Source organism: Manis pentadactyla, chromosome 14 (genome assembly GCF_030020395.1).
Source record: "Manis pentadactyla isolate mManPen7 chromosome 14, mManPen7.hap1, whole genome shotgun sequence".
Taxonomy (NCBI): Eukaryota; Metazoa; Chordata; class Mammalia; order Pholidota; family Manidae; genus Manis; species Manis pentadactyla.
This window is the reverse complement of record NC_080032.1, coordinates 86,672,675-86,693,634: the sequence shown is the minus strand read 5'-3', so window position 1 is coordinate 86,693,634 and position 20,960 is coordinate 86,672,675. Positions and strand designations below refer to the sequence as shown.

Genomic DNA, 20,960 nt, shown 5'->3' with positions numbered 1-20,960 from the left:
GAGCAAGGAGGAGTTAGAAGCTGATCTAGGATGGAAGTTTTTATTCTAGAAAATACAAACTGAATGGTTAATTGAATGTTTTTCATTGCATCATTCAAAAATTATTGTGTCCTTAAATTAATAAAGCTAGTACATATCACAGGAATATACATTATCTCTTCTCTGAAAAGCAGAAAACATACTTTAATAAAATTGAATCATTATATATATAAAAGTACAATATACAATATATAACTGTAATTTATGAAAGTATAAGTGGAATTGTAAGTTAAAAATTAATTTATAAATAATAAATATATAAATATGGCATAAAATGACTACATGCTAAAAATGGGAGAAATTCAAAATTAAATTATTCTTCTTAATAAGATATAACCATTTTCCTCACTACAATTGTACATTAGTAGAATAACATTAATAATTTTTTTAAACTTTATAAATTTACTAAAAGATAATTTCTTGTTATATGCTATGGCAGATATATTTCAGAATTTTTAAATTTCGATGTTTTCATATTTTTTAACTTGAGAGAATACAATGATGAAACATTTTAGTACTATATATCTCTATATACTTATATAGTTTCAATTGAAGTGCATATAACCAGTCTTCATCTGTTAAATCATAATAAGAATCAAGAAATCACAACTCATACTTTAACAGACTAAAGTGCTGAGAACTAGTCATTCAAAGGTACCTGCTCATTCTGCTTTTCTTCATACGCAGCTCTCTGAGGACTAGGTGCTATTCTGGGAATGAAATTTTTTTCTGTAATATGTCTATTAGAAGATAATTCTGCTGAAAATGATGATGGAGTGAAACTGCAGTTTTCTATTCTGTTGAACTGAGGTTCGAACATTCTGTGTGAGCCCAGGACTTGTGACGACTGTAGGAAAGAACATGATCATTTGAGTTGACAAAATACATAAACTAGAGAAAAGGAATGTCAAAATAGAAGTGAAAAAGGTGATGGGTTACAGCCAAAATCCCAAAGAAAGGTGAGATCTCAGAAACTGACAACACTTTCTAAGACGAGAGAAGTTATCAACTAAGATTATACTTAAGAGCTCCTTTCCATCTGCCTTTCTCACTTCTGGTCCCCTCCACCCTCAAGCTCCATTCCTGCATGCCACCTCAAAGGCAGTAAATCTGAGTTTCATTAACACACAATTCAGGCATAAAGATTTCCAGAAGATTTTAGTATCACTGCCCTTAATTCTCTGATGTAGTTTTACTTTGGTAATTTAAGAAAAGAAAGGATAATTAATTATATGGCACTGAACCTTAAAATTTCAAGTTTTAATCACAATCTATGCCTTTTCTAATTGATTGAAATTTTATTTGCCAAAGTAAAATAATTTTTCTTTCAAAGCATTGCAAATGAGTATCTCGGGACCAATGTGAATATGGAAAATCACAATTTGCTATAAAATAAAATATTTGCTATAAAATAAAACATGGTTACTATGTTTGAAGAGATGAATTGCTCAATGTCACATGAATCTAAAGTAGGAATCCCCAAATGAATTACCCTTTGCAGCTCACCAATAACAAGCAGAACCAAACATCACTCACGCACTGGCGTAGTCTACATACCACAGCTCCACAGGGTTTCTCATGAGCATCAGTTAGAACACTCTGAAGTTTTCGTTCCTTACATTAAAAACTTTTAAAATAATTTTAAAGACTACAAAAAAATTTTTAAAGGGTAACTAATTCTCCCCGATATTCAAAAAATGTGTATCATTTGGTGACATGCCGCAATTGTTAAATCAACTCCTAAATTTTTTTTGTAAATCTCACCTGAACTGGGCCAAGTTCTTTCTTGCTGCCTAGTCTTTGATGATGTATACTAATGAAAAGAAAATTTTTAGGTTAAAAATATTGATGGTGATACAACTGATGCTTTATATATATTTAAAATTCACACTGTTCTATACAAATACACAAAAAACATATGCTCTTAAGTAAATCATTCCAGGTTCATAATATTACTGTAATTTATAAAAATTATATTATTAGGGAGAAATTTTTATGATAGAGTGTACAAAACACTTAGTATGGACATTAGGTCACTTGATAAAGATCTTAATAGTTTAATAATACTGTTAACAAACAAAACTGGAGCTAGAAGCCCTCTGCACATTTTCCATTGAATGAAACAATGTCAATAATGATCCATTTAAAGAACTAGTAATATACAATCTAGCTAAAACGTACTTGTTTTCTGTATCATCAATGCAGAGGTTGGATGGTACACAATGAGGCGACACTGGAAGTTCTAAATCATGCTTTCTTAGGGGCATTTTTATGTCTCTACTCATATTCACATGGGTTGGTTTTCTCACAGCTTCTGTAATTTAAAAATAAGAACGAATAATAAAGTCTTTTAAAAGCATTGTTTGATATATCAGATTCAGTAAATAAATGTGGACCTCAGAAATTTAGTAAAGCCACCATCTCAAAGAGATGTCTGCACTCCCATGTTCCCAGCAGCATTATCACAATAGCCAGGACATGGAAACAACTTCAGGGTCTGTCAGTGGATGGATGGGTACACAGGATGTGGTACATACATACAACAGCATGTTCTTCAACCACGAGAAAGAAGGAAATCCTGCCACTTGTGGAAACATGGATGGACCTTTAAAGCATTATTGTAAGTGAAATAAGCTAGACAAAGACTAATACTGCATGCTATCACGTATATGCGAAATCTTTAAAAAAAAAGTCAAACTCATAGAAATAGAGAATAGAAAAGTAGATGCCGGGGCTGGGGATGGGGAGATAGGGAAAACAGGAAGAGACTGGTAAAAGGGTACAAACTTTCAGCTATAGATGAATAAGGCCTGAGGCTCCGATATAAAACATGGTGACTAAATTTAATGCTGTATTATATAGTGAAGGAAAAAAAGGTAAATATGTCAAACATACAACAGAAACTTTTGTTCCTAAAGTCTGTGAATAGTGTGTTTACTTCTCCTGAAGTATAACTACATTTACTTGTGTAAACTGTCATCTGTGCAGGGACAAACAAAAACAGCAGAGAATGGAAAAAAGGAGGTGTAACAATACTACGATCAATTTCTATCCTCCTTTATGAACTGTCTTATTTCTTAAGCTCTCATTTTAGTACTTGTTTTAAAAATTAAATCATACTCAAGTTCCCTTGAGAGAGAAAGAAATACTGTGACTAAACCTTTTATTTACTTGAAGAATCAAAGTACAGGCCAAAATAAACTTTATTTTGAAATATTAGACAACTGTACTTAACATCCCAGGAATGCCTAAGAAATTATTCATATTGTGCAACAGGAAACTAATCACTGCAGCAAAAATTTTTTCAGCTCTTCTTTCATACAAATTTCCTAAATAGTATAAAACAGTAAAGACATTTATTCCCTGCTTACCTGCCAAACTTTGGTTAACTATCTGCCTAGATAGAATAATATAAAAACTGAAGTCACTGCATTTGAAGTTTAAACACATCTTATAAAATTAATTTTATAAAACACAACTTAAAAGTAAAATAAATGGATTAAGCAATTGAAGGACTTTAAACAAAAATTAATAAAGCTTCTAATTAAGAGGGCAACCAAGTTTTAAAATTAGTTTACTTTCCACATCCTTTGAGTTCTAAAATTACAAACTTATTAGAAAACTAAATGTTATGATCACATCAGCCAAAATGCTACTGGAAAGACTGACTTACCAGGTGTTTTCTTATGGCAAGATATCTGATTTACCATGTATAGGTTGATGAGATCTAAACTGGCAGTGGAATTTTTGACAGGGGATAAAACTCCCAGTAATTTCATTTTTGATTTTAACCTTTTCTTTTCAAAGTATTCCTGCAATAATTAAATATAAAAAAGTTATTGCCACAACCATACATTTTCAGGCAGAATCATAAAAAGTAAGAAAGCAATGCTATTAAAAATTGACGATATTTTTAGTGTGTTGTGATACTCCTTTATGTATTTACATATAAATTAAAATCAATTATAATTTTCAGTTTTCCTAAAGACTAAATTCCACAGCCTCATCTCCTTTTGTTACATATAGTGCCTTTAGAACAGAACATCATAGTCATTTCGAGATATCAAATGATTTAAAATTACCTTAATGTAGAAAGTTTTAAAAGGTCTGATCAAACAAATCTGACCAGTTAAAAACTTGTTTTTCTACAAAATATGCTATCCTTTAGCTATGAAGAGCCTTGAAAACATGCACCACCAAGAGCCATTAGAAGTTCAGTGAAATGAAAAGAGGAAAGAGAAGCTATGTGATAACTAATCTGCAGCCAGAGCCGACTTAATCCCTTTGTGATCCCTCCATGACTCCCAGACTTATTTTTAAGCCAAACTTGCACAAAATTATCATTTTTAATCCAGTATTTATTTTCTTCCTGGTTGTTTGAACTGTAATTATTTCTCTTTATCTTCATTATATTTCTTTGAGATTACATACTTCATTTACCAAGTTCAAAGGCATTTACTTAAAATTTACTTATGGAACAACTATTACAACAGTTAGAGTCTTAGACACTATAACAAATTGTTAAAATATCTTTTGTTCCAATAGTCTTAGACACTATAACAAATTGTTAAAATATCTTTCGTTCCAATAAATAACTCATAATACAATGCCGTAAACATGATTATAAAAATGAGACACCAAAAGAAAAGACCACGGTGGCAAAAAATTTAATGCAAGATAAATTATCACTATTCCAAAAAATTAAGGCTCTTGCACACTAACATTTCAGAATGTTGTTAATTATGTTTTTAAATTGCAAAAACTTCTAAGAAATCTAAGAGTCTTTCCAAGTATCAAGCAAAAAAGTTAGATGTCACGTTGTTATGCAAAATTAGCCAAAGCTAAAAAGTATCTGTTCATATTTCACTTGAGTGATTTGCAACCCCAAATTGGTCTTAAATATCTTTAAAAAGATCACACTATGGTTCAGCAGTGAAATAGGAGAAACTTCAGGATATGAATACCTTCTCCTCTGAAGAAAATGACTACAGATCTTATGATGACAGTGTCTTGGAATTAAGATGTTATTTCTTAAGTGTTCTAGTTTGTGATGGATTAAGACCATAGTAAGGGAGACAATGAAACAAACAATTACAACCAAGTGCCACAGAGATGGTATAGGATCTTCAGGAAGGGTATGTAAACTATTGGCAGGTCTGGGGAGGGTGGGCAGAAGGTGGGGGCAGGAGGAGAGGGAAAGCTTCTTAGGAAATGATATCTAAGATAGACGGATGAGTCCATTTGCCAGACGGTGGGAATGTACGGTTCCTGGAATATGGAAGAACTAAAGGCTGCCTACAGAGGAGCGAACCTTCACTCCAGGGACACTGCTGAAGAGGCTGGGCCCTCATACTCCAGCCATCATGACAGCCACTCATCTTTGTGTTCTAGGAAGAACAAAGGTATGTGATTAACTGACTTACCTGAGAAGATTAGGCTCAATTTTTCTATCAAGTCTCATTTGATAGAGACAAGTAGAAAATAATAGTAATAGAAAATTTCTGGAAAATCAATAATCAAATTTGAACTTGAAAATAGCCATGTAAAAGTAGAGTAGGTACATAGCTAGACACAGCAGGGAGAGAGGGATAGGGAGTGAGGGTGTAGATACTACACCAGCCAAAAACAGCTGGTTCCAACATGGAGAAGTTGCCCGACTTCACCTCCAAATGCCTTATACACTGACACAGTAAAAATCACACCTCCTTCCACCACGAGAGTTCTGAGGACCAGTATGCTCAGAAACCTTCCCCCACCTAACATGAGACTGGAACAAGCCCAAACTCCAGGAAGATTCTACCTGTTCCCTTTGAAACCTAACCCCACTTCATGAAAATTCATCTCCCCTCATATGAAAAAGGCTTCCTATGGATCCCCGAGCCTAACTCTTGGACCTATACTCTTGTCTTTTTCTGAACTCTGAATCTCCAAATAAACTCTAAATGCTCAATGGCTTTTCTGCATCCATTCTTGAATTCTTTCTCGCAAGAAGATCCAAGGACCTGTCTCTGATAACAGAAGGAGTAGCCAGAAAAGAGAAATAAAATCCACACAATGTCTTAAAGAAAGCAAGGGAAGGGCTTGTTTCAAAATGATGGGAATGGATAGTTCTCTGAATGGAGGCTGCTCATGTCATGGAGTGATTAGTAAGGTTTTTGATCTACCAAAAGAAAAGAAAGGAATGGCAAACTGCAGGAGATGATCTATTAAAGTCAGCCAGACTGTAGGAAATGGAATTGAAAGGCACAGAGTTCAATTTTGACATGAGTGAGAGCTGCACAGTGGAGTGGACTGAGAAGGGAATGAGTGAGAAGAGGGAAGGGGCACAGCAGGAAAGGGAAAGGATCCAGGGGGCTTTAACTTTTCTAGTAGGAAAGGACTGAATTGTGTCTGAGCATCAAGGGAACGCCTCCAGTTGACAGGGAGTAGATGAAGACGCAAAATAAGAAGTAACTGATGCGCTGTAGTTCCTGAGTACAGGGGAAATGGAAGGTCCATGGCCAGGATCCTCACCTGATACCCACCCACCGCGTCTCTGCAAGGAGGTAATACTTAGTCTACTACGCAGACTTATGTTTGCCTACGTGTTGGCAATAAGCCATTACTGCTGGTACTGCTATAGGAAGAGCCCTCCCGGTGCTGAGGAGCCTGGAGAAGAGAGCAGAGGCTGGGAGCACGGGCTGGAGCCCAGGCAGAGATGGGGACGAGCTTGCTGCACGCACAGGTGGACGTGAATTTAGTGCCTAACTGCCATGGTGAGAATAAAGCTCGGTAATGGCCCCTTTTTACCCACAACATTCCATTGTCATTATTGGGTCTCACCAAATCCATAGAGAACTTGTCTGGGGCTGAAACCCTCAGGCAAGACAATGAGAAAGCAGGAATAAATAGAATTTGGATCACAGAGACCTTCCTTTGACAAGAGGAAACTACTTCCACAGTTACAGGGCAAGGAGACAACCGATGAAGATGTAAGATGGTTTACAGAACTGGTGGTAGAAATTTGAGATAACTCTCATCTAACAGCTTCTGTTTTCTCTGAAATATGACAAAAGGTCATCTAAGGGTATGAAGGGATAAAAAACAAGGTTGGGGAAGAGAGGTTCAGGAAGGCAAAGAAAGGTATGAAATTTTCAAACTGGCAAGTAACATGACTACTGATCAACACCCTGGGAAAGGACCCTGTGTCTTTCCTTTTCTTATATTCAAAAGAATGGTCTAAATAGAGTTAGAATATTTTAAAAATAACAGCCTAGGGACACACCTCATTCATAGTTTATTTATTATTAAAAACCAAGTTATTGCTAGACATAACTCTGGGTGAAGGAGATACAGAACCAAACATGGTACAATCTCTCTTCTCGTGCATATATTTTAATGGTGGAGCTGGGAGAGGAAAAGAGAATACATTTGTAAGAAAATATCAATCATGAAAAGAGATGAATAAAAGAAGAAAGAAAGTAACTGGAGGGTGGGGAGCTATTTAGATGTAGTGATCAGAGAATACCAATTTAAAAGGAGATACTTTGGCTGAGACCCAAATATTGATAAATCAGACATGCAAATATCTTGAAGGAGAATATTTCAGGCAAAGGGAAGAACAGTGAAAGAAAGGTCAGTGTGGCTGAAATACAATGAGCAATAGGGCAAGGAGTAAAAATAAGGTCAGAGAAGCAGGCAGGGGCAGATCCTTTGGGTCTTCTTAGGCTATGGCTAAATCAAATTTTATTCTAAAAGCAACAAAAATCAATTGAGGCTTTTAAGCAGGAGAACAATAAATTCTGATTTGTACTTTTAAGATCATACTAACTGCTGTGTGAAGAACAGACTACAAAGGAGTAAAAGATAAAGCAGAGAACTGATAAATTCAAAAAATGTCATTTTAGCTGAATGAAAATTAAGAACTTTCCTTCAAAGACTGCATTAAGAAAGTAAAAGCAACAGAGTACACATATAAATGACAAAGAATTCCTAAATATATAAAGACACAATAAGAAAAAGACAATCCAAATTTTAAAAATGAAAAAGTACTTGTAAAAGTACCTCGCAATAGAGGAAACCTGAACGAAAAGACAGTTTCATTAGTAATAAAGGGAATACAAGTTAAATTTACAATGAAACATCAATGTACTGTGTTAAAACAACCATACTGCTTTCATTATAATCATTCCTTTGCTTTTCTTTAAATTTTACTACCTTTGAAAATACTTTTTGTTTTGGAACATTTTATAAATGGAATATTACTACTTGTATTCTTCTGTGAGTTGGTTCATTTCTCAACATCATGTTTGTGAGATTCATCTACATCAATGACATGGAGTTGATAGATTTTCACTGTTGTACTGTTACTCGGGTAAGCCACCATTTGTTTACTTGTTCTGCTACTAACGGACATTTGGGCAGTCCCTGTTCCTCCTCCCCCACCCCCACCCTTCTTTCTCTTTCTCCTTTCTCTCTTTTTGTTTGCTACTTAACAATGACCCGAACAAGCTTGTACATGTCCCGAAGTACACATGTGGAACAGTTTCCCTTGGATATATATACACTGTATATACATCTTGTAAGGTGTATGCATGCTCAACTTCATTATGTAATACAATCAATGTAAGAAACAAAAACAAAAAAGCATAAGATAGGTTATAAGGCCGTGACAGTACTCTGGGCAATAACTGATAGTAACTTGAGTCAGGGTGCTAACAGTACAGATCATGAGATGTGATTAGACTTGGGATATATTTTGGAACTAGAATGCCAAATACCAGCAAAGATCCTTGTCTCTGCCTGAGCAAAAGGGGTGGCTGATCAGGCCATCTACGAGGGTAGACAAGACCAAAGGAAGACATCCTCCCAGTTCCACTCAGGTGAATGCACTAACATTGGAAAAATCCTTCAGAAGATCACTGTTCTCATAAAGCTAACAAATAAAAACATACTTTCTTTACCTTTTGCTTTCGCCTTTCCTGCTTGATCAGAACCCTGGTCCTAAAAAGAGAAGCAGGATAAAAAATGTAACAATTAAAGCGGTCTCTGAAAGAATTGCCATTTTAGCTGAACTAAAGCCTTGCAATTAAAATCTAGAAGTGCAGTGACTATTATTTTCCGAAGAGGAACTACGAGGTGTTCTTAAAGTAATTACAGTATATACTGTTTCACAAAACTTTCTTAGAAAATCCATGAATAAAAAAAAGATACTAGACCTACAATGAATAATAAAGTATAAAATAAATCCAAATTATCAAATCAAGATAAGCAAAAAGAAATCAATGCATTGAAGGATGTATCATTGAAACATTGTCATCTGATAGCAATTCCTGGTCAACAGTTTTATTTTCTTTGTCTTTCCTTGTATTTCAACATATATAGGATCTAAAGAAATACTAAGTTTGTTATGAGAGCAATTTAATATATCAGCTACATATACTCAAAATCTCATAACTTCTTTAAAATATAACTTGTCATTATAGATGTGCTTCACACCTATGATCACTGTGCCAACACTGCCTTGAATCCCAATCAGAGTGCAGTATTATAATATTGCTCTATTAATAACAATGAATGTCATAAACCATTCATGACAAAATAAGCAAATACATATAATGTGTCTATTAGATATACATGAAACTATGCTCTCAAATTCAACATTTGTACAATTATAAGTGACAAAATATATCTTAGCTATATGAGATTATGTATAATGTGAAAATGATAATTGCTAATAATGACTACCATGTATATTGCACCATCTAGATACTTTACATGTATAAACTCACTTCATCTTCACAGCATAAGTTAGGTTTATTTTTATCCCTATTTCACTGATGAAGAAAATAAGACACAGAGAGGTTAGGTAACTTGCCCAAGGTCACATTGCTAATAAGTGGTAGCAGGATTCAAACCTAGAATTTCCGGTTTTGAAACTTTTGATGACTGTATTATAATGCCTTCCAAGCCATGTCAACTATGAATATATGAAGCTGTTCACTGGACTTAAACTATACATTAGACCAGGTGGACTTTTAAAGAACTTTCCATTCAATAGCAGCATTCTTTTCAAGTGCATAAATCATCCTCCAGGAAAGATCATATGTTAATCCACAAAGCAAACCTTAATAAATTCAAGATGACTGAAATCATATCAAGCATATGTTCCAACTGTAATAGTATGAAAACAGAAATCGTTACAAAAAAACTGTAAAATATACATTTAGGTGGAAACTAAACAAGCTCCTGAATAACCAATGGAGCAAAGAAGAAATTAAAAGAGAAATTATAAATTTCTTGAAACAAAATCAAAATAGAAACACACATGCAAAAATTTATGTGATGCAACAAAAGCAGTTCTATTTCTGTAAAATACCTATATGAAAAGCAGAAGATCTCAAATAAAAAATCTAACTTTACACCTAAAGGAGCCACAAAAAGAAATAAACTAAGCCCAACATTAGTGGAAGCAAGGATACAACATAGATCACAGTTGAAATAAATGGAATGGGGACCAAAAAGACAATAGAAAAGATCAATGAAAATAAGAGTTGGTTTTCTGGAAAAATAAACAAAACTGACAAATTGCTAGGTTTATCAGGAAAGCAATCCAGACAATTCAAATACATACAATTAGAAATAAAAGAGGAGGCATTACAACAAAGATCAGACAAATAAAAAGGGTAAGAGAATACTGTGAACAATTATAGACCACAAACTAAGACAACCTAGAAGAAATGGATAATTTCTTGAAGCATACAATCTATTAAGACTGAACCATCTAGAAATAGAAAACCTGAATAGATCAAATAATAGTTAGGAGATTCAATCAGTATTCAAAAACCACACAGCAGAAAAAAATCCAGGATGAGATGGCTTTACTGATGAGTTCTACCAAACATTTAATGAGTAACTGAACTTGATCCTTCTCAAACTCATCCAAAAAACAGAAGAGGAGAGAACTCGCTTCCAAACTCATTGTACCAGGTCAGCATTTCTCTGACACCAAAACCAGACAAGGACACTACAAGAAAAGAAAATTATAGGCCAATATTCCTGTTGAACAGATGCAAAAATATTCCACAAAATATTAGCAAACCAAATTCAACATTACATAAAAGGATCCTTCACTATGAACACGTGGGATTTGTTCCAGAGTTGCAAGGATGGTTCAATACGCACAAATCAAACAATGATACATGACATTAACAAAGGAATAAAAACGATATGATTTCAATAGCTACAGAAAAAGCATTTGACAAAATTCAACATCTTTTCATGATAAAAACTCTCAAAAAAGTAAGCAGAGGGAATGTGCCTCAACATAATAAAGGCCATAAATGACAAGCCCACAGCTAATATCATACTCAATAGTGAAATGTTGAAACCTTTTCCCATAAAATCAGGAACAAAAGTGCCCTCTTACCACCTTAAGACAACATATTCAGGAGCAATCAAGCAAGAAAAAGAAATAAACAACTTTCAAATCAGAAAGGAACAGTTAAAATTGTCTTTATATACTAAAGACTCTATCAAAAGCCTGTTAGAACTAAACAAAAAAAATTCATTGTAATTGCAGGATACAGTATCAATATACAAAAATCAATTGTTTATATTAACAATGTTCTATCAGAAAGAGAAATTAAGAAAACAATCCCTTTTACAATAGCACTAAAAAGAATACTTAAGAATAAATTTAACCAAGGACGTAAAACATCTGTAAACTGAAAACTATACATCACTGATGAAAGAAACTGAAGAAGACACAAATAAAAAGAAAGATATTCCCTGCTCGTGGAATAGAGGAATACTGTTGAAATGTCTATACTACTCAAAGCAACCTGAAGAATCAATGTTATCCCTATCAAAATTCCAATGGCATTTTTAGCAGAAATAGGACAAACAATCCTAAAATTTGTATAGGACAGCAAATAACTGCAAAGAGCAAAGACAATCAAAACCAGACCTGGAGGCATCACACTTTTTGATTTCAAACTATACAGATAGTCCTCAACTTACAATGGGATTATGTCCTGGTAAATCAATGTATATTAAAAATATCCTAAGTTAAAGATGAATTTAATACACTTAACCTACCAAATATCATAGCTTAGCTTAGCCTATCTTAAGCATGTTCAGAACACTTATATTACCTTACAGTTAGACAAAATCATCTAACAGAAAACCTATTTTATAATAAAGTGCTGAACATCTCCTGTAATTTATTGAATATTGTCCTGAAAATGAAATGGAGTGGATGTACAGACGGCTGTTAAGTATACCTGTTGTTCACCCTTCTGACTGCACAGCTGCCTGGCAGCTGCACCTTCCTACTGCTGCCCAGCATTATGAAAGAGTATCTTTTGGTTTATCAGTGGCCCAGAAAAAGATGAAAATCAAATTTTAACTACTGAATTTTATACTGAATGTGTATGGCTTTCACACCATCATAAAACCAAAAAATTGTAAGTTGAACCATCGTAAGTCAGGGACCATTTGTACTACAAAGCTATAGTAGTCAAACAGTATAGTACTGGCATTAAAAAAAACACATAAACCAAAAGAAAAGAACAGAGGGGCCAGAAATAAACTCACCCACACATATATGGTCAATTAATTTACAGCAAAGGAGCCAAGATTATATAATGTGCAAAGAATAGTCTCTTTAATAAATGATGCTGGGAAAACCCAATAGACATATGCCAAAGAATAAAAGGATCCCTATCTCACACCATACACAAAAATGAACTCAAAAATGGGCTAAAGATTTGAACATAAGACTTGAAACCATAAAACTCCTAGAAGAAAACAAGGGGTAAACTCCTTGACATCAGTCTTGGCAATAAATTTTTGGATTTGACACCAAAAGCAAAGGCAAAAAGGAAACAGGTGGGATAACATCAGACTAAAACACTTCTGTGCAGCAAAGGAATCCATCAACAAAATGAAAAGGAAACCTACAGAGGTGGGAGAGAATATTTGCAAATCATATATCCAATAAGGGGCTAATATCCAAACTATATAAAGAATTCATATAACTAATTAGCAAAAAATAAACAATCTAATTTAAAAATGGGCAGAAGAACTGAACATTTTTTCAAAAAAGATATACAAATGGCCAAGAGGCACATGAAAAGGTGCCCAACATCACTAATCCTCAGGAAATTACAAATCAAAACAAAATCCACAGTGATTTATCACCTCACACCTGTTGGGATGATTTTTATCAAAAAGAGATAACAAACACTGGGGAAGATGTAGAGAAAAGGGAATCTCTGGCCCTCTTGGTGGGAATGCAAACTGGTGCAGCCACTAGGGAAAAGTGTATGGAGGTTCCTCAAGAGATTAAAAATAGAACTACGACATGATTCAGCACTACCACTTCTGGGTATATATCCAAAGAGGAATCAGTATCTCAGAGAGACAACTATACTCCCATAGTCTTAGCAGCATTATTTACAATGACTAAGAAATGGAAACATTAAGTGTCCATCATTCTATGATTGGATCAAGAAAACGTGACACACAATGGAGTATCATTCAGGCTTTAAAAAAGAAATCCTGTCATTTTCACTAATATGGATGAACCTGAAGGGCATTATGATAAAGAAATAAGCCAGACAGACTGTTCAAGTTCAGTTGGACAATATCCACCATGTCATAGATAAGTTTTCACAAATGCCTAAGGTGCCTAACTGGTTTTCTTGGTTTCACTGGAGATGGCTGGTAATTACAGGTATGCTTTGGTTATGTAACTATACTTCTATTATGTTCATGTGTGTGCGCAATTTAAGTAGTAGCTTAAAACCTATACATGCTGAAGTTACTCTACAAGAAGATATGTCAAAAAAATAATCAATCTTCCCATGTTTTCTGCCGCCTGCTTCTATAGCTTTTCTTCTTCCTTCCTAATTACAACCCTTAAATAGAATTCGTGCCTCATATCAAATTTACCGAGTATCATAATTCTTCCAAGTGGTAAAGATACCTCAAGACAAATGCTGGGCACAGAAGCTACAGGGCATAAATATGCAAAGAAATAAAAAGCTAACCATTTCAAACAATAAGGCTTCTCTCTCACTTACCAACTTTACATTTCCCTGTATGGCCCCGGAAGATGACTGGTTAGCCAGAGACGGGTAAGATTCCTCAAGGGAGGAACAACCTAAGACAGGCACAGTCACAGGGGGGTCATCAGGTGAGAAATTGGGGATCAACAGAGGTGAGGCTTAGAATCTCACCCCCCGTTCTGAGAGAAATCTTCTGCATACATGGATGTTTTATTGCCCTTGTCTAGCTTGGATTAACACGTAGTCTACAGGCACACACCTGATCATCTACATTTGCTCTCTTACAACACTAAACTATGTTTTCTACCTTTATCTTGTATCTACCTACCACTTCAGCATTTTATTAAAAATAATAATAATAAAGAGAGAAATGTGGTATCCACATATAAATCAAGTATAAAAATCAAATGAGTATTCATATTTGAACTGACTGTTTATAGTTCACAATGCATGAGCAAAACCGAAGGTTTCTGTGATGGCTGCCCTTGTACTGTTCACCATGTAAGAACTTATTCACTAAGTAAGAATTTGTTCTCCATCTAAGAACTTCTTTGTTATGCCTCAGAAGATTGGAGACTGATGAAAATTAGGCTTGGGGTGGATTAATGATTGTACATTGAGCATTGACTCCCCTATACAGAATTTTATTGTTGTTAACAACCATTTGATCAATAAATATGAGAGATGCCCTCACAAAAAAAAAACAAAAAACAAACAAAAAAAAAAGTATACACTTCCAATGGTAAAATAATAAGTAACCGGGATGTAATGAATATACTCAAGATATTGTAACAGCTTGGTATGGTGATAGCTGGTACCTAGAATTGTCATGTATATAAATCTTGAATCACTGTGTTGTACACCTGAAACTAATGTAATGTAATACTGTGTGTCAACTACCCTTCAATAAAAAAATTATTATCTAAAAAAAAAAAAAAAAGAAATAAGCCAGAGAAAGACAAATACTACATGGTACCACTTATATGTGGAATCTAAAAAAAAAAAAAAAAAGTGAAACTCATAGAAACACAACAGAAAAGTGATTGCTGCATAAAAAATTTCTGTTATAAGATGAATAAGGTCTTAGGATCTCACATATATGGTACCTATAGTTGATAATATGGTAACTATAGTTGATAACAGTATATTTATAAGTGAAATTTGCTAGGAAAGTAGAACTTAAATGTTCACACACTAAAAAAAAAAGTATGAGGTGATGGATACGTTACTTAACTTGATGAGGGGACTCCTTTCAAATGCATACATATATATCAAATCATCATGTTGTACACTTCAAATATCTTAAAATTTTGTCAATTATACTTCAATAAAGCTAAGGAAAAAATAAGATAGCAAAGATGGAAGAACACAGCCCTTAAGTAGCTGGGGAAAGTAGATGGAATTATGTATCTGCCAAAAACAAAAATGTGCACATAATTAAAAGGGCTTGCCACGTATAAAATGTGAATCCCCAGAAGTCATTTGCTACTCTGACTACTGTAATATTATGTAGCTAACTGTTACACTTTAAACAGTCTTTTTGATTTTACGCAAATGTTCTCCAATATATTGTACTACACTTTTAATCTCAATAAAACACAACCCTAATTACCACTTAGGGACCTGACTTCCATAGCCTGCAGCTAACTTAAGATTTCAACCTCGCTTTCCATTCTTCCATTCCATGTATTCCAACACCCAACCAAAATCTATGCTTTTCTTCTGCATAGATGGACACTTCTCCCACCACACTGCTATATTCAAAACTTTCAATACCTTGAAGACCCCAATTATGCCAGTTTCTTCATGAAATTTATATGCACTCAATAAAAAAAAAAACTTTTAAGAGTTTCTCTAACTTTTGCCTTGAAATTTAAATTACCAAAGAACTGTGGGTGGGGAGGTGAGAATGTGGCTCACCTTTTTAACAGTAATTACTATATGCGTCTGGAAAATGTATTTTTAAAGAAATACATTGCTACCATCTCTTTCAATAAAAGTCTGAATGAACCATGTTAGTTACCATTATAGCTACATGCTAAAAAAAAAAATCAAATGGTCATAATCTCTTCATAGAATACAAGTTATTTCTGGGTAGCAGGAATATAGATATCTGTTATATTAATTTTTGTTAAGAAGGAAAGACTGCAATTAGGTATAAAGAGGTTAACAGAGGGAAGGTAGGGAAAGAAAGAAGAGAAAGAGGGAGGGAGAAACAGAAAGAAAGAAAACCATGTTAACTACAAAAATTATCTGGGCATTCTGCCCTTTGTTATTCTTCCTAGTGAGGGGAGATTTAAAGGAAAATGCTACAGAAATATTTTCCTTAAACAATAAGACAGACACAAAGGTGATAAGATTGCCAAATGCCAAAAACCATACAGTTACAGTTTACCTGGAGTACCCAGGAGATACTGAAACTACATTAGGAATTAAATACTATGGGAGTTATATGCCTTAATGGTTAATTTAGAATTCTTTCCTATTTTTATTTTGTTTTGTTTTTTAGTTTGCAGCTTAGTTAATTTTTTAGTGGCATGGTGCCATGTAAACAAACTTTTCAGATTGTTAAGATCTTATAGTATTTTAAGTGTGACTAAAAGTAGAAAATATAAATAAAATTAAGAGCAATAACTAACCACTGAAAAATAACATTTTGTGGCTTCTGTTATGTTGAAATTAATATTAACCTAAAACATCATAATCTAACATTGTTAGCTAGCAGACTTATTAAGATTCAGGACAGTAACTAGCCTAGAAAAAGTACTTACATTGGCTTTCCACAAAACTAAAGCAGGTCTACCTGATGTGCTAGGAATAGTAATGATATATGTCAGAATATTATGGCTTCTAAATAATTCTTACAAGAAAAGAAGTTTTTAGGGATGCATGCATAACATGTAAGGTACTGAGAAAAAAAATTGTCAAGTAAGGCAGAAATTCATCTAATATTCAGAATACAGAGCCTAATTAAAATAAGTTCTTAGAGACTGAATTCTTACAGTATTTTCACACAGAAAACACTAATGTTTTAGTTACAGGCTGTAATGATAAACATGAGCAGTTATCTCCTGAGTCACACAGTGGAAGATATTTTAGAGTGTGAATGATACCCCAAAATAGATGTGTCTTTCAGGCTATTCACAACAAAATCTTTAAAACTTTATTTTCAATAATTGAAATTCACTAAAAGCTTCAAAACTTGAAGTTTTTTCACTCCAACTGTTTTTGAATAACATGTAGTCAAAACTTAAGAGGACTTGCTTACAAAAATGCTCAACAACCGCAGGACACATAGATTGATTTACAAAGTAATTCTTCAAAGACTCAAATGTTTTTGAAATCCAATTAGTGAAAGGCCAACAAAGACAGAAAGCGTATGACAGCCAAAGTACTCTTTTTGTATTCAACACTATTATTGTCTCAAAAACATTATAATTCGGTTACATTAAATGTGCCTATATAAAAGTGTTTGAAATTTGACAACTGCACTTCCTGTTTGGTAAAAAATAAGCTGCTTTGCATAAAACTCTTGAAATATATATAAACAACAACCAATTCCAAGTGTATCTTGGCTGCAGAGGTGACAAAATTTAGAAAGAACCCTATTGTACCCATTATGCTATGATCCACCAAATCTGTATTCATATTACCATTGCAGTAATATGCAAAGATAAAAACAATTTTATCTTTAATGTACTAGTTACATATGTCAAATGACTGAAACTGTAAACTTAAAATAACTTCCAAATCTGAAAGTAAATCCTGAAGCTTTTCAGATTTGGGTCTTCAAATTGTCATATGGTCAATGATACACCAATGTTGGTTGGCAAATGTTGGCAACCATTTTGTGCACAGATTAAAGGCCCATCATCAAGTTAAATGAAAAATAAAGTATCAGTACTCAATTTATCATTAACACCAATGTCCCTTTATTTGACCTTGCTGCCAAAAAGATGACAAAAGCATTACCAAACAAAAAGAAGAGCTGACAAAACCCCCCCAGCCACATTCCTACTGCTCTATCTGCTCTCTGACAAGTCTCTTTGGCCTCTATTCCCTGCAAATATTTCACTTACACCTAATCTACAATTTCCCATGTTTCCTATTGCTGTCACCCCCAGGCATGGTGGCTACACGAACCTCTGCAACCTTAGCACCCACGGATACAACAAGAGGCCAGCAGGGACATCAGCATTAAACACTGCTCCCACGCCGCCCAGCAGCGAGTGGTCCCTAGCTGCTCATAGCCCAGTACACTTTATCAGCAAGTGCTCTTCATGCTGTCTTTAAAGAGTTGTTACTTTCCACCTGGAAAGGATCAGGCCTGGGTTCTCACTGGATGTCTTCAGATTTAAGCACGCGTTAGTCAGAACTCTCTTCATTGCACACATGGCTCATGCACTAATGCAGACCATGGCAGAGATTAAAAAAAAAAAAATGGATGCCCACTAAACCTACCTGGACTCAATCTAACTGTTAATGGTAGTTTACATTTAGTTAAAAAAACAAAAACTCCAAGACAAATGCTAAACTGGGCAAGCCTCTAGGGTCACAGGCATAAACCATGACCGTCCCAGGCAAATGAAGATGATGTTCACTTTATATTTAAGTACTATCCTAATACAACAGATGAAGAAAGAGGTGCATAGAGTCAAAGACTACTTTATCATAAAGAATTTATTGTAAAATTAAGTAAACTTAAACTTCAGTAAGCTTAAGCCCTTCACCTGAATTTGCCGCTTCCAAGCCTTACACCTAATTTTGTAGTCACAATTTTGTATTCTTGTTCCATAAAAAAAGCTCCTTACAACCTTGGTCTGGCCCTGTATAGAGGTACAACAATTAACTCAAATTTTCATAGTCCATGATACCTATAAAGTGAATTAAGACTGGTATTGATCTGAGTTGGAGAACATACAGCCACACCAGAAAACAGAAAAATAATATTAATTTTTTTCCTAAGCAGAAAACTAACTGGTATCACTATCTTGGAGGCTTTCCCTTCTATTCTAACCTACCTACAATTAACACCACATATAAACAAATAGTCATAAAACACCACCTTCATTGTGTTACTGCTGAATGTGAACAACTCAATAACAGATCAAATTTCAATTTCTCAGTCTGACTTTCAACCTCACTATCAAGCGTGCACACACACACATATTTAAATATTTAAACATATAACCTCCAGTTACTTGTGTCATGCTCATTTTCATCTTCGTTTTTCTCCATCTGAACTTTCCTTTATCCTTGTTTCTGACTGCAAGTCCTAGGCTAAAATTATCCTATGTTCTACTATTGGTCTCAGTGTCTTTTTTTTTTTAATCATACTTTGCCCCTGATCTTAAACACTTTCAAACTTAGTGGCATATCTACCAAATAAACTATAAGTGTCTCAGAAAGAGCCCCAATTTCAGTTACTTTGTGCCCACAGCTGGCACAGTGCTTGGTACACAGCACTCAAAAAATATTTTGCACGGGCGAATACTGTAGACCTACATTTCCAAATGTAAACCTTCCCTCACCTAAACACTATCTTTTCTGTATCTTTCTCATGACACTGGTTGCATTCTTCAATGTAAGTTGAAAAAAAAAATTTCCCCTAATTAAAAAAGTATTGTACTGCATGCACAGTACTGTATTTGTAGATCTGCAGTGTATCTCATTCTGCAGAGGCTATTGTGGCCCAAAGACTGATTATCTGTATATTCTCGTCTTCCTACCACCTTCATGTCTGAGGTGGCTATCAATTTGGTGAAACAAGTCACTGATCAATAATCAGGAAAATTAAGAGAATCTTTTCCAAATTAAAAAAAAAAAATCAGTGCTTATACCTGCCCTCTCTCAAATTTACACCTCAATCCGACTAGGAAAATACAGTATCTCAGTGGTGACTTGTAAAAAGTACAAACAAACATTAGGGTTCTAGGTCAATGATTCCCAGGTAAAAAAAAAAAAAGTTTATTTAATTGTTAAGACTAACAAATGATTCTCTAATTTTGTCAAGAAAGAACTTAAAAGGAGTGCCATTATAAAAATCAAAAAAATGTAAGAATACAATTTTAGAAAAAATAAAGAACAGCCCATTAAATTGAAAAACCTAAGATTATCACTGATTAGCGAGTTTCAGGGAGAACACACTGGGAACTGCTTTCATGAATAATGTAAATTAGTCTCAGCTTAGACCAAATCTCTTCACCCTAAATGAGACTTAGTTTGAAATGAAATGTTATCTTGCACAGAAGTCCACAAACCTTAACACTAAAACCAAACCGAGTAAGAACTTCAGAAAAGAAAATAAGCGAAGCTTACTTCTTCCCTAGCACCAGCCTGTTCCCTTTTTTCCCCCACAAAAAAAGACATTTTCTTTATGACTGGTACTGTCCCTAAGCGAAAGCCATAAAAAGTGAAATGCCAAGTTTCTATCATGCCAAGAAAAACTGGAAAAACCTTTGCAAGTATAAAGATGCTCCTATCAAATTATTACATAATATTTATCAGGTTCCTATAATATACAAGTATGCTCTGCTTCAATTTAGTATACAATCAGGTTGCTCCAACTAAAACATAATCCTGGGATAGCTTGCTTCATTTATTCCTTCAACAAAAATATTAAAGCCCCTTGTTATGTTTTCCTGCCTTAATACAGACCCACCTACTGTCTGCCAAATAATCCTTCCAAGTCCTTTAATACCTCCCTCCCAACCCATCTAAGACGACTTCCTAAAAACTGTCTCCAATTTGATCAATTATTTAACTCACCTCCTTTTCAACTTTTAAGAACGTGTGTTTCATTGCTTCTCTGTGATGCCTGTTCTGTGCAATATTGCTATCCTTCAAGGCTTAAAGTAATTTCCTGTTTCT

The 20,960-nt window shown here is 34.4% G+C and overlaps 1 protein-coding gene across 1 annotated transcript in view; it reads right to left on the bottom strand.

Annotated features, from left to right (window-relative positions):
* C14H12orf40 (chromosome 14 C12orf40 homolog) overlaps nucleotides 1–20,960 on the bottom strand; it is a 42,782-nt gene that overhangs the window by 19,565 nt on the left and 2,257 nt on the right. Inside the window, exons 2-6 of the mRNA XM_036889526.2 lie at nucleotides 8,982–9,021; nucleotides 3,713–3,851; nucleotides 2,221–2,353; nucleotides 1,804–1,852; nucleotides 698–886 (exon numbers count right to left, since the gene is read on the bottom strand). Of these exons, the coding sequence (XP_036745421.2) occupies nucleotides 698–886; nucleotides 1,804–1,852; nucleotides 2,221–2,353; nucleotides 3,713–3,851; nucleotides 8,982–9,021 (550 nt within the window). The remainder of the gene's footprint in view (nucleotides 1–697; nucleotides 887–1,803; nucleotides 1,853–2,220; nucleotides 2,354–3,712; nucleotides 3,852–8,981; nucleotides 9,022–20,960) is intronic.